The 13,205-nt window shown below is 51.5% G+C and overlaps 2 protein-coding genes across 2 annotated transcripts; one reads left to right on the top strand and one right to left on the bottom strand.

The window, feature by feature from the left end:
* Positions 1-677: 677 nt before the first annotated feature.
* Positions 678-6,161, bottom strand: COCSUDRAFT_58675 (hypothetical protein; the record flags this gene model as incomplete). Its single annotated transcript, XM_005643874.1, has 12 exons — positions 678-1,881; positions 2,169-2,263; positions 2,729-2,913; positions 3,265-3,489; positions 4,122-4,279; positions 4,511-4,617; positions 4,739-4,818; positions 4,966-5,051; positions 5,183-5,280; positions 5,420-5,521; positions 5,688-5,854; positions 6,023-6,161. 12 exons carry the CDS (start codon positions 6,159-6,161, stop codon positions 678-680), a joined length of 2,646 nt encoding a protein of 881 aa, XP_005643931.1.
* Positions 6,162-7,530: 1,369 nt separating this feature from the next.
* COCSUDRAFT_54671 (Clavaminate synthase-like protein) lies at positions 7,531-12,849 on the top strand. The gene is made up of 10 exons (XM_005643873.1): positions 7,531-7,773; positions 8,096-8,165; positions 8,415-8,515; positions 9,051-9,141; positions 9,504-9,606; positions 10,113-10,269; positions 10,486-10,556; positions 10,940-11,077; positions 11,691-11,795; positions 12,316-12,849. The coding sequence occupies exons 1-10, from the start codon at positions 7,677-7,679 to the stop codon at positions 12,433-12,435; spliced, it is 1,053 nt and encodes a 350-aa protein (XP_005643930.1). The 5' UTR covers positions 7,531-7,676; the 3' UTR covers positions 12,436-12,849.
* Positions 12,850-13,205: the final 356 nt, after the last annotated feature.

Here is a 13,205-nt window from a genome sequence, read left to right as displayed (position 1 = left end):
CAAGGTGCTGAGGAATAGCGTTCTGTCACAGGCTACCCAGTCGCCAAAGCAGAGGCTGTGTATCTGACTCATGGAGGCACTAAGTTTGTGGTGCGGAGGTCAGATTGGCATCAGTATGTTCAGCATTTCAGCTCCTGCCCCGTGACAGGCATAGACTTAAAGCCAACATAGAACCTCCAATTCCAAATAGAATGTTATGCCTGAGTAATCATGGAAACATTTTTTGATGTTGCAAATGAATGCACAAGCTGGAAAATTTACAGAAAGCTAGCATATAAGCTCCGCCACTTTGAGATACTACAAAAGGACTGTCACTTCAAGGATTCCAACTCCAAAGCAACACCCAAGGCAGTGACAAAACTGATATAAGTTATATTTTGTCACTGCCTGATATCATCCTCATTATGGAAAGGCGTGCTTGCTTGCTATTTGAACCTGAGCAGGTCACCAACCACTCTTATCAAATACACAGCAACATGTAATTCCGACATTTAAGCCAGCTTCCGCAAATCAGATACACAGCAACATCCGTTTCTGATCTATACAGATCAGCTTCCGCAGATTTTGGGCCCCCTGCTGGGGAACAAAATCTGAAGACAACAAACAAATACCCGAGACCGCCCGGCCACCATCTGCAAGAGCTGTATTCCCTTCAAAACAACTCGCACTGCCTATCATCAGGAGTGCACGGTGCGCCTGAGGTCCTCAGGGATGGAGCTCAGGGCGTCCTCCAGGCTGTGGGGCTGGTGTGACCCCCCGCCTGTCAGCTCTTCGGTGTGCCCCTCCCCCACCGTCTCAACATCCCCTGCCGGGTCCTCCCTCTCGCTGTCCACCACCTGCTGGTCGCCAACCCTGCCGGAGCGGTCCTCCCGGCCCTCCGACGTGCGCTGAGTCAGCGGGGTACCAAGTGAATCCGCCCGGCCGCGGCCCTGCGGCGTCCCCGGCCCAGAGCGGCTGAACATCCTGTGCACTCTGTGCATCGAGCCCTGCTGCCCACCGCTCTCCCTGCGCATGCTCTCACTGCGATCATCTCCGCCGTGTTTGTTTCTGCTGCGACTAGACGTGCTGCGGATGTCTGACCCGCGGCTATCTGCCCTGGATGCCCCGGGCCGGCGGCTGAGCTCAACATCGCCCTGCTGGTCGCGCTGCGATGGCGCCTCAGCCCAGTTTCCGTAGTGCCCGTTGGGTACGGGCCGAGGCTGCCCAGAGCGCGGGCTTGCAGTACTGCCGCCGGCAGCAGCCTGCTGCCTGGTGGTCAAGAGCTCCGCCCAGTCCTGCGGCTGCAGCTGCCCCCTGCTATTGCTCCTATCCCTGTCCTTCGGTGACCTGTCTCCCCTGCGTTCCCGCCTGCTGCTACTCTTGCTGCTGCGCCGCAACCGCCCAACGCCCTCTCCAGGACCTCCATTCCCGCCGGGCGCCGACGCCGACGCCGCGCCGCGCGCGTCCCCGTTAGTCCCGGGCACTGACTGGGCCGCTGACGTGGCCGCCGATGTGGCAGTTCCGGCGGCGAAGTCCCGGGCGTCGGCGTAAGAAGTGGGGGTCATCACCCTCGCACGGTCAGGGTGGTTGATGTAACAGACGTCCTTGAGGCGCAGCCGCCGCTCGCACTGCGCGAGCGGTTTCAAATACTCCGGCACGTCTTGCAGCGCGCGGCCGACCGTCATGCGTTGCCCGCTCGTGCTCGCGGCGTCGTCCCAGATTGGCTCCACGTCGTTCTCGAAAGGCGAGTCATTGTCGGTGTCGGGCTTGCCGCCACCACCGCCGCCGCGGCCGCCGCCGCCGCGGCCGCCGCGCTCGTCGGATTTGTCGTGCTCAGAAGCGCTGCCCTCGGGCGGCTGCATCTGCTGCGCCAGCTGCGACGCGCGCTGAAGCAGGCTCTCCCTGGATAGCGGCGTCAAGTTTTATAAAACATGTTTTTGAAATTGTTTTTCGAGGACCAATCATGGCTATCCGCTTAGAAGAAAAAGCTCGAAATGAGCTCAGAGGTAAGCTGTATACATTACAAGTTGTCAGATTCAATCTGAAAAGCAGCACTGCAGGTCAGCTGTGCTGGCACTAGAAATGGGTGTTTGGCATGAGATGAGCTGGGGCAGAGGTTGTTAAAAAATTCAAAACGAAAATCGCAAGCTGGGAGTGGCAATTAGAATGGTGGGGGGGAAGCAGCGCACCAGTGCTCGCGCTCGTCTTTGGCGGCATGCCTCAGGTTGAGCTGCATGCGCCGCTCAAACATGTCGATCAGCTTGTGGCGCAACTCCGGCAGGATCTGCCCACTCACGCAACATGCATCAGCCTTCCATGGATTCCACATGCATGTCCACTGGGGCAGTGTTTGCCAAGGCATCATTGCAATTTGAATCAAGTCAGCTTCACCGCCCTGGAAATGGGAGTGAAAAGCCGGCAAGCACCCAGCACGCAATAAGGAAAACCACAGTAGGTGCTTCTCAGAGTAGGGTGGCATGCAGGTGCAACTGCCGAACCCACTATAGATAGCCTGGCATTTTCAAGTGACTGCCAAATCCCAAAACCACGGCTGCAACATTTCGGAGGAGACAAGACACCAACAAGACGCCAACTTCCTATTCCTCATCTTCAGGCGCTGGTTGCCTCAGTGCTTAGCCTGGGATCGTGCTAGGTGCTGTTCTTGACAGAATTCATGTCGCCTAAAGGAAAGGAACCGGCTCTGAACATAAAAGGATAAGGCAGGGGATAGACAGGAGCAGTGGCTCACGTTGAAGATGTGTTCCAGGTCGCGGATGGTGAGCGCCCAGAGCATGCAGGGGGAGATGGCGCGCAGGGTGACCGGGCGAACGTGGGGCCCGTCTGGCAGCAGGTTGAGCAGCACGCTCTCCCCCACAATCGCCGGCGCCGTCACCAGCCGCATCTCCTCCGTGTGCCGCATTATTAGCAGCTCCCCTGCGCAAAGATTGCCGCCATTAAAATTGCACCTCTTCAGTGTTTGAATCTTCAATGGCTGGCGGGATACCAAGCAGCTCGATGGTGTGGAGGGGGCACGGGCACAGGTTGAGCTCAAGGCATACGAACTCAGCGCCTGCGCTGCCAAGACAAAAATACTTTCTGAAAGAGGCCGGCACATTGACACAGCATTGTCACAACAGGTCGTAGCACCTCACCCTGCCAATAAAAATCATTGGACACTCCTGTACATTATACATCTCATGACCACAACTGATAATTTTGACCGCCGCTGTCTTGTGCCAGACAAGCGCCTTCACTTTGTCCAGCATGCAACACAGCGCAACGCACCTTCTTGAAGTAGATAGAGCGCGTCGGCGTCGTCGCCCTCCTGCGCAACGTTGTGGCCGGCTGGCACGAGGCAGGGCTGCAGGCGCGCGGCCACCTGGCGCTCGGCAGACTCGTCGAGCGCGCGAAAGATGTCGGAGTGCGCGAAGAGCGGCCGCGCCAGCTCCAGCGCCATATCCGTTCGCAGCGCCGCCGGCAGCTCGCTCCAAAAGTCCTCGTCATTCACCTCTGCGCGCGATAAAAACACAGGTACTCATTTGATCTGAATCTGGGCACCCCCAACTACCCGTCCGGACGAGAACTGCTGACAAACAGTCCTCGCCGTTCACCTCTGCGCACAGCTGGGGCACCATCAGCACTGAAGTTTGAGTTGAGCTTTCAGCCTGTGATATTCCCATCACGTCAATAAGCTGCAACCAAAAGGCTTCGTCATGCAGCTCTGCACGCAGGCCAACACAATGTTGCGGTTACTTTCCGCTCCTTGCAATCATCTGTTCCTTTCTTGAAGGACAATCCTCAGCTTACCAGCCCCAGAATAAGTTGCCATCAGGACAGCACCTTGAGACTGGTCCTGAACAGATCTACAACAGATCTTCCTGGTGCTATTAGCATGACTAAAGGGACAGGCCTGTTGCCAGAATCGTGGCATTCCTCCTTACAGACCGCGACATGACATACTGCAGGAACAGGCCCAAAGGCGCTTTTCTAACCCAAACTTCAGAGTTAGGGCGCAGCGCATCTGCGCTGTGAAGCAAGCGAGCTTTGTGACGGAGCGCCTGCAGAAAGTGACAGCCACCTTGTCAGGAAGCTTGCATGCTCCACAGGCACAAACACCTGCAAGCGGCAGCAGCAGCACACACCGGTGAAGGGCAGCCAGACTTCGGCGTAGTAGGCGCGGATGCGGCGGGTAATAGTCTGACTGATGCGTCGCTGCCGCGTCCACATCTCCACTCGCGCCAGCTTCTTCCGCAGCTTCCCCGCGCGCCGCGCCTCCGTGCTCAAAAACTTTATCAGCTGCCTGCACGCGCACACCAGGGATCACGTCCAATTAGGCCGCCCCACTGTAATTTAATGAGCTATCTGCTCATACATTCAATGCATGCATTACACCTGAGGTGCGGAAAATATGACGAGCCCATCAAGAAAGGTCAAGGCTTCCAGGCTTTGGAGCAATGTGTGCTTCCGTGTTTCAGGTCTGGAGGTAAGAAGCAAGGCTTTGCAGACAACACAACGCAAGAAAGAAACGCACTGTGAGCTGGAGATGACAAAGCCAAAGATGATGATGCCGAACAGCATCAGGATGACGGCCATGATCTGCTCAAAGGCATTGGTTGGGCCGATGTCGCCGTACCCCACCTGCACAATCGAAGCAGCAAATTTCTTGGCATGATTATCTACATTAAGGTCAAGGTGGACAGTGATTAAATCAAATTAACTTCAGATTCAAATAATCAGAAGGCAGGGAGGCAGCGCACACCGTTGTGATGGTCATGGTGACAAAGTACAGGGAAGCCACCCACTGCCTTGCTCCTGGGGCATTTGAGAGGTCAATCTGGCCTGCGCATGAGCACCCATCGCCCAGGCATCAGGCGTCTTATCTGCTGTGAACATTGAGATGCGCATGGTGACCACTTTGCATATGTCACCTGTCAGCTGCACTTGGAGAACAGAGCAGTATTGTTGCAGGAGAGGGCACGCACTCACCAACTTTAGTCAGCCAGCTGTTTGCCACTCCCTCCAAGGTGGCCACATAGTACCACACGCATGCCAGGAAGTTCAGCAGCACACACCTGTTTAGCCACCATCGACACTCAAAGCTGCTGCCAAAGCAAGCGCTGTCTGCAGTACTAGAGAAAAATGGCAAAAAGACTGGTGTGTAAATTTGTTGCATGAGGCAGGAAATTGGGTAGAGGCCACTCACGCTGCAAAGGTGACATTGATGAAGAAGATGTGGCCAATGGACAGGTGTCTCATGAGCGTGCGGTTGAAGGTGCCGATGAGAGAGATGAACACGAGACGCTGCATGCGCACCACTCATATTCAACCTTGTCAATGATGAGAAATTTACAAACAAGACCATGATACTGAAGGATGCATTGCAGATGGTACGAGAACAAGCAGTGCGCTCAGGCTATTTTCCCATGTAACATGAGCTTACCTCCAGGAACTTGATGACATGCCACATGCGGAAGAGCCTCAGCAGGAGGATGATATGCAGAGGCATGCCGCCTGACTGGTCTGGTATCCCAAGCACTGCTATCTGCGCAGCAATCATGACACTCCATTCTCTTCTCTTTCCAGCCTTTCAGCCTGCTAGCTCACAGTGCTCCGGATGCATGTTTCACACTGCACTAGGTCCAGTAAGTGAATCAGTGCAGAAGGCAGCTAAAAAATAACGTAGAAAGGTCATCAGATTGGAAGATCACCTCAGCAATGAGCGGCAGCGCGGCCAGCAAGTCCACGAAAAATGTGGAGTAGCGGACATAATACTCCGCTATCAGCCGCGGGTCTCTGATGACCTTTCTGCGCAGATTGTGGATCACCACAAAGCCTGTTGAGAAGCCCATGAGGATATCCAGCCAGTAGACAGTTCCTGCACATATACATAAACTCTAAACGACTCAATCGCAAGCTGTGACTACAGATCCCCATTTATAAAATCAGAATTCGCCAGGCCGCTCAGCAATGGCACAGATGTCCAGTGGGGAAACTTTCAGACTGCTGCTATGTGCCTGCAGGGTCTCAAATTTTTGCCTACAACTACAGTGCTTGCCTGCAGCGATGTCAACGCCGTTGTACCATGAGAAGTGGGTGGCCTTGAAATGGAATGCCACTCCCAAGGGCACGATGAAGGCGGTGTATGTGGCGTCGACCAGAGTGGTGAAAAAGTACCAGGCCATTGCCGGGCGAGACAGAGGGTGGATTGTTGGCAATCTGCATCTGTACCTCCTCCTGGCAGCCAGTGACAGCCTTTAGATATTAACAATATATCGAAAATAGGGCTTTGACTTCCCAGGGGGATCCCCACCGCGATTGGACATTTGCTTCTCAGTTCTGGGAATGGATTCTATCCACCTAGAATATTTGGCCACATTGACTGCCAAGCTTACTAGGCAGGTCAAGAATCCATGGGGTTTGTCCAGAGACATTGAAATCTGCTGTCCGGGCAACCCAGGATCTCTGTCAAACCCTCACTTGTTCTCCACACTCAACACCTGTCTCTTGACAAGAGGGATTGTCCACCAATGTATGAGTAGCTCACCCTCTGGCTGCAAGCTGCTGAGCTTCCTTTGCCTGATCCTCCTGGTCCTTGCGGTGGATGCTGTCTTCCACGTCATCAAAGGAAATGCCATGTCTGCTCCGCAAATTCCGCCAGGCATGCTGGAAGGCCGTTCTCCAAAACAGTGGCCTGTTCGCGCGGCCTCTGCAGGCGCGCAAGAGATTCTGGTCAACATCCTGTGGAATACATTTGTTGTGGCAGGCAGGGAAAGCTTCTCATCTGGGATTGGTCAGAGGGTATTCACGGAAAGGCTTACTTGGTGAAATGGTTCCAGCCAATTTGATCGACATGGAGTTCTCTTGCTAGATAGGTTGGTTGATAGGTATCTGAAGAGCCGGGAAGTCAATTAGTACCCAAACACGCATAGAACGATAATAAAACGTCTCCAATGCTGATCTCCGTGGCATCGTTGCTTGTGGCCCCACACAGCATACTATGGCACTGCATACAAAATTGTACAACTACAGGCTATATCATGTATCAGACGGTACCTTCATCCTTGTGATACGGCCGGTCTGAAGGCTCGCTAAACAGGACAAGACCAAGGTCATCTTCTTCTTCACCGTCGTCTTCTTTCTTGGATTCTTGGCCGACGCCTGTTTCTACGTCAGTTTCATGTTGCGGAGACTTGTCATTGCCATGCTTATGGAACAAGGGGCCCATTTGGTAAAGCAGTAAAACTTTCAACATGCATCTCCTGTGTGATAAATACCCACAAGTAGCCAGGCGTCTGCGTTACTGCGCAATTTAATTATTTTAATTTGCACCTTCGGGACTCCATTTAAGTTCATAGCTTGTTTTCCATCATTCCAAAGTGCAGGCTTGGATTATGTTGGACATCGCCCATTGTGCCGCTGCCTGGAAGCTGCGCAGTTGCACTTTCATTATTTCCAGACCCCCTCCCCATGTGAGCCATGTGGCGCACATGGACTGTGACATCAGCAGACTTACGTGAAATGACCCATCATATTTGACCCCAAGGCAGACGTGCCTCAGGGCCCTTGTTCTATCGTTCAGGCGTTGATATTTGCGTTATTTAATTCTTTAAATAAGCACCGATTCCCAGCGGGCGCGCCCACACTTATAGCCTTCCTACATCTGCTCCTGGTGCCTTGTGTGCCGCGAAACCCCAGCGATGAGTACCGATGGACCACCGATCATCGACCTGTCAAACTTTGAGGAGCGCAAAGAAGAAATCAAAGATGAGCTGATGAAGGCAGCAACCACCATAGGTAAGATCGAAAACCGCGGAGCCAGCTGCCGGATGTCCGGAATCCTAGGGCGTAACAAGCTTTGCACTCTCTCACGCCGAAATTAATCAGACAGAATGTCTCAAATTGCAGACCTGTCAGAGATGTCCGTGGCTTCTGGTTGCATACCTGGACGGTGTGCCAGTTGCTCTGCGCAGTGCTGCTCCGCTGCTGCACGAACTGTCTGCTTAACCCTTTGCGCTCTATTCTGCAGCATAGCACCATCACAAATTTGTATCCATGCATCGGATTGAATGATTTTTTTATGCCAAATTTACCAGTATAGTCCTGTGCCACTTTGTAGGCTTCTTCTACATCACCAACCACGGCATCCCTCAGGAGCTCATCGACCGCGCATTTGCCATCAATGACCGGTGAGTGGACACTGCATCCTGCGAAGCAACACGTTCACAGCCCTGCATTCCTCAACAAGAAACCCAATTGTCGGGGCCCAGCTCGGCCAATTCTCACGATGGCTCAATTCGCATGGCGTATACGTACCCCTCCACAATTTGCGTTCGGCTCAATCTTGCTGCTCAACGCCACCGAACCATCAGACTGCTTCGCGTAAGCTGACGTCTGCCAGCAGTGCTTGGTTCAAAGCGCTCTTGTGTTGCCTGCAGCTACTTCAATCAGCCAGCAGAGGTGAAGGCCAAGTACCCCTCCACTGACTGGGCAGCTGTCAAGCTGCTGGGCTATGAAGTCAACAGCATGAGTGAAGGAGGTGCGGCAGTCAAGGCTGATGCTCCCGTCGCTGACACCACTGCATCCGCTTTTGGTGTCCAGGGTTCCATGAAGCATACCTGATGTAACATCCAAACTGTGCAGTCCCATGGTGCAAATTAACTGCACCTGGCGACAGTACATCGATCTCACTTAGACCTGGATGTTGTTGCCTTGTATACTTTGCCACCTGTTGCTAGCCCTTTCTATTTGTCATCGTCATGGGGGCTGTGGCTATGACAAGACAGAGTCTGTAATGCTCGTCAGCCTAAAAGTGCCCGCCGAGCTTGTGTGCAAGCAGCAGCACCACAGCTGTCTGTCCCATCACATGGTCAAACAAATGGTCCGTACATAGGCACTTGCTACTCTTCATCTATCAGTTAATCGGCTGATGTGTCAAGATCCCCAGCTTTTCTTTTTGCAGCTCGATCTGGATTTCGGCAGGCCTTATAGAAGAGATATATCATCTCTTTGGCCCCAATTTCTCAGGTACTCCTCTAAACGGGTGGACTCTTGAGAGTTGCAGGTGCATGCAGGACTCGTGCGGGAGAGCTGCATCCAGAAATTCCCTGTGCACAAGGAAATGGAGAAGGTCTGGCCCCGTGAGGAGGACTGCCCCAACTTCAAGTGAGGCCTTCTGCAATCAAGCATGCAACATTTAGATGCAATTTTGGTCTAGCCAGGATCACCTAAATCGTCATATGCCAGATAAGTCCTAGTCAGCATCAGTGAGACCGTTAACTGATCATGGTCTGCATCACCAGAGATGAACTCATATTCAAATGGCACAATTGTGGGCTCATAATTGATCATGTGAAGACAAAGATAAGGAGTAGACGCGATGATGATGCCTGGGGCGCGTTTCAGGGGTGTGTCATGCATTGTATCAATGTTCACCCTTCTGCACAACAGAGGATGTGATATTAACTACATCCTTGACATAGAAAGTGTGGATTGAGTGTGAATTTCACCTGGTCTGACTGCCGCAGGGACACGACAATTGAGTTCATGGAAGCTCTGCCTCCAGTCGTGGACCGCCTCATGTCTCTGTTTGCGCTGGGCATCGGCTTCCGCGAAGACTACTTCAAGGATGTGCGACCCTTTCCTTGGTTGTTTTAAACCTCTGAACAATGAACAATGTTCTGTATTCTTTTCCCGCTAGCGTGTGTATGTGCACATGCTTTCAGCCTGGCAGCAGCTGGTGTGGCAGTGCAAGGCTTGTTTTCCTGATGAATTATCGCAAGAGCAGGTTGGTTGCTTTTCCTGGATTGCTGCAAGACCCCCTGCTCGCTCATCTCACCATATTGCCCCACTCCCTATCATGAGCACCTCTTCAATATTTATGTACAAATAAGGCGACCTAGAGGGTAAAAATTAGCATCACAAGGGTCTTTGTTGAGGTCCCATAAGGGTCATTGCATATATATATATATATATATATATATGCAGGAGACAGTGTCCGTCCAAAGAGCTCCAGGTTAATGCCTTCGAGCGGATGTGACCGTCATATTGACCTTACACCTTTTTAGAATAGTTCAGAAAATCACATGAAAGATGATGATTGTTCTAGTGCAATGACAAATACTTGACTGCTGCAGATCACTGATGTCAACAATGTGGAGAACAACACTTTCCTGCAGTACCACAAGTACCCCTCCTGGGAGGGGGTTGACCCTTCCACATGGGAGCAGGGTGTAAATCGCATCACAGCCCACACCGACGAATCTCTCATGACTCTCCTCTTCACAAGCCCTGGTAAGCCCAGAGAAGAAGGCTTGGGAATAAAACTTTCAAGCAGTCAAGTATGATTTTATTGGATATGCCTGCATTCACTGAATCTCTATAAAGGCTGGTACAGCGTTGGGCCAGCTGTGTGATCAACATGGGCAAGTGAGGGTCCGTATCAGGAAACAGAAGAGAGAAAAGCTGTATCATGAAGAAAGGGTGAAGTGAAATCATGGTTTCCTTCAGGGTCTGTTGGACTGGAGCTGGCTGCTGGCAAGGACGGGCAGGCAGTCGGCAGTGAGAATGGCCACTACACGGTAAGAAGGAGCCCCGTGCGGCTATAGCACCTATGCTGTGCATCCAGAATGTTCCAAACGCACGAACGAGCACAGTATCAGATTTGTTGAATAGATTGCTCAGTAGTGCGTAAATGTGCCAATAGGAGTGAACAGGATACAAAGGCACATCAAACCAGAAGGGGCCACGGAATGTTTCAATTTTTATTATTATTATTACACGCTTGTTCTAGCCCTCAGGGCTAGGTGCGTTGCAGCAACCTCTCAATGATTCCTCTCCAGCCTTCTCTGTCTTGGCACTTTCTCCACTAATGTATGTCAATATAATGGAGTCCAGGTCATCCCTAACACAATCATTTCAGTTTTTTCACATGATATTACTTGCAATTAGGAGTGAACTGCAGGTGGACAAGTGGACGGACTGCCCTCCGAAGCCAGGATGCATCACTGTGAATGTGGGGGACCCGCTGCAGTTCTGGAGTGACGGCCTGCTCAAATCCAACTACCACCGCGTTCGCATGCCCAAGCCTGGCGAGTCGCTGGTACGAGAACCCTGCCCATGTGCAACACAGCTAATATGCCCAGCCCAAATCGCTCACACCTTAGGCAAGGTTTGACTGCCCCCATGGGCCACCGAAGAAATTGGCCTGAGTGGTTCAGGGCTAGGGGCTGCAGATCTGTCAGTAAATGTGATCCGCTTACAATCCGGGTTCACCAGAAGATTGGCATCTTCCTCTTCAAATACCTTAGGGATCTCAGGGATGCTCCAAAAATGCAGCTTTACCGCGGCAGCCCTTGCCCTTGCCCTACTAAGGGGCTGGCTTCAGATTTTCTAGGACCTCTGTCAAAGCCTGCCATAGTATGAGGAGGGCAGGACTCCAGATGTCTTCCAGTGTGCTACCAGTTTGCTAAATGACGTCACTCTTGACCTGCAGGGCTCTTTTCAAGTCAGGCCCATTGTAAGGATAAGAAGTCTTGCAAATTGGTGTCATAGGAATCACCCTGCCTTAAGCATGCCCGAGCTTGATTTGGCTCGGAGCTCTTACGAAAGTTCGTTTAAAGCACGGGAAACCTCAGAATTGCCTCAACATAACGAGCATCTCTCGTGTACAATCACAATAAATTGGCTGATGGTTTGACATTTTAAATCTGCAGGCTGCCCGCTACTCCATGGGCTGGTTTGTGTGGCCCAAGGATAATGTCCTCATCCAGGGTCCTCAGAAAAAGTACCCTCCCACGACCATGACTGAGTTCATGAAGGTGCCCCTCTCTCCTCACTTTCTCAAATGTGTGCATGCATGGCTTCCGCATGCATGCTTCTTGCTGCTATGCTATCAGTATGCTTACATTTTAGAGACCTGCTGGGAGCCACCTGAGGCTCATTAATATTGTGGCCAGTCTTCCACTGCCCATCTTCATATCACAAGTTCCTGAAGTGTCTGCATGCCATCAAAAATTTGGCAGTTCCAATATTTCATGGCCCAAAAATGCATGCAAATTATCTTGTGCGACCAGCTTGCCACTGTGCAGTACTTAGCGGCTGAATTTATTTTGGCCCCATTCTGATGCCTGGCCTTGGCGTCAATATTGTCTTTAAGGCTGCAATGTGCGGACCAGATCGCATTATTTATAAATCTAGATAAGGGTTGCCTTCTGCGGAGATCTTGCAACATGGTTCCAACATGGTGATTACAAGCAGCTCAATCACCCCTGTCTTGTTGTAATATCCCAGACTTACTAATATTTGTTGTTTGAATTTCAAGTGTTATGAACACTGCAGGTGAAGGGCGCGTTGTATGGAGCCAGCTTCAACCCTGATCCCGAGGTGTACAAGGCAAATCAGCACATCGCCTTTGGGCTACCACAGGTTGCCGCAACAGCAATTCCAGCTGCCTCTTGAATAGAATTTTAGGGATATTGATGACTCAGCCGAGGCTGTGATAGCTATTTTTCGGGGGTTGTGACAGCTGTTCCCGCCAATATCTTTGATATGGATTGAGGAAGGGTAAGCGCTATGGTGAGACAGGAACAGGGTTCAGAGTCAGCTTTTTCCATCTTCAAGTACGGTCCTTGTGAAGGATGCCTTGTGCAGGCTCGCTGAATAGGATAAGGCCAAGGCCGAAGTCAAAGTCATCTACTTCTTTCACCGTCCTTTCCTTTCATGTACATGTGTTCTTGGCAAACACCTGTTTCTAGTTCTACTCTGTGTTGCGGAAGTGTATCATTCTCATGCTTGAGAAATGAGCGGCACGTTCGATAAAGAAGTGATATGTTCAACATGCACCTCCTGTGTAACAATTTATAAGTAGTAGCGAAGCGTCTGCGTACTTTGTGCACTTCAATAAGTTCACTTCGCAGGTTGAGAAGTCCAAGTCTTTTCATTGCCTAAGTACCAGTTTTCTACATCACAATACTGGATCAACTTTGGATTTTGCCCAATGTGCCGCTGCCGGGAAGCTGCGCAGTCGCAACTCATGCATTTGAGACCCTCAAGAAGACCCGCCAAATGTCTCAATACCCTACAATGTGCATCTTCTTCCTAAGCACTAGCCAAACACTTATGACATTCCACTCTAGACACTCCAGATTAAAAATCTGTACAAAATGTATGACTGAACATAGTTCAGGCACCACTCAAGTTCCTCAACATGCAATGAGATGAGACAAGCA

The sequence above is a fragment of the Coccomyxa subellipsoidea genome (assembly GCF_000258705.1).
Source record: "Coccomyxa subellipsoidea C-169, whole genome shotgun sequence".
In the NCBI taxonomy this organism is placed as follows: domain Eukaryota; kingdom Viridiplantae; phylum Chlorophyta; class Trebouxiophyceae; family Coccomyxaceae; genus Coccomyxa; species Coccomyxa subellipsoidea.
This window is presented reverse-complemented; position numbering and strand designations above follow the sequence as displayed.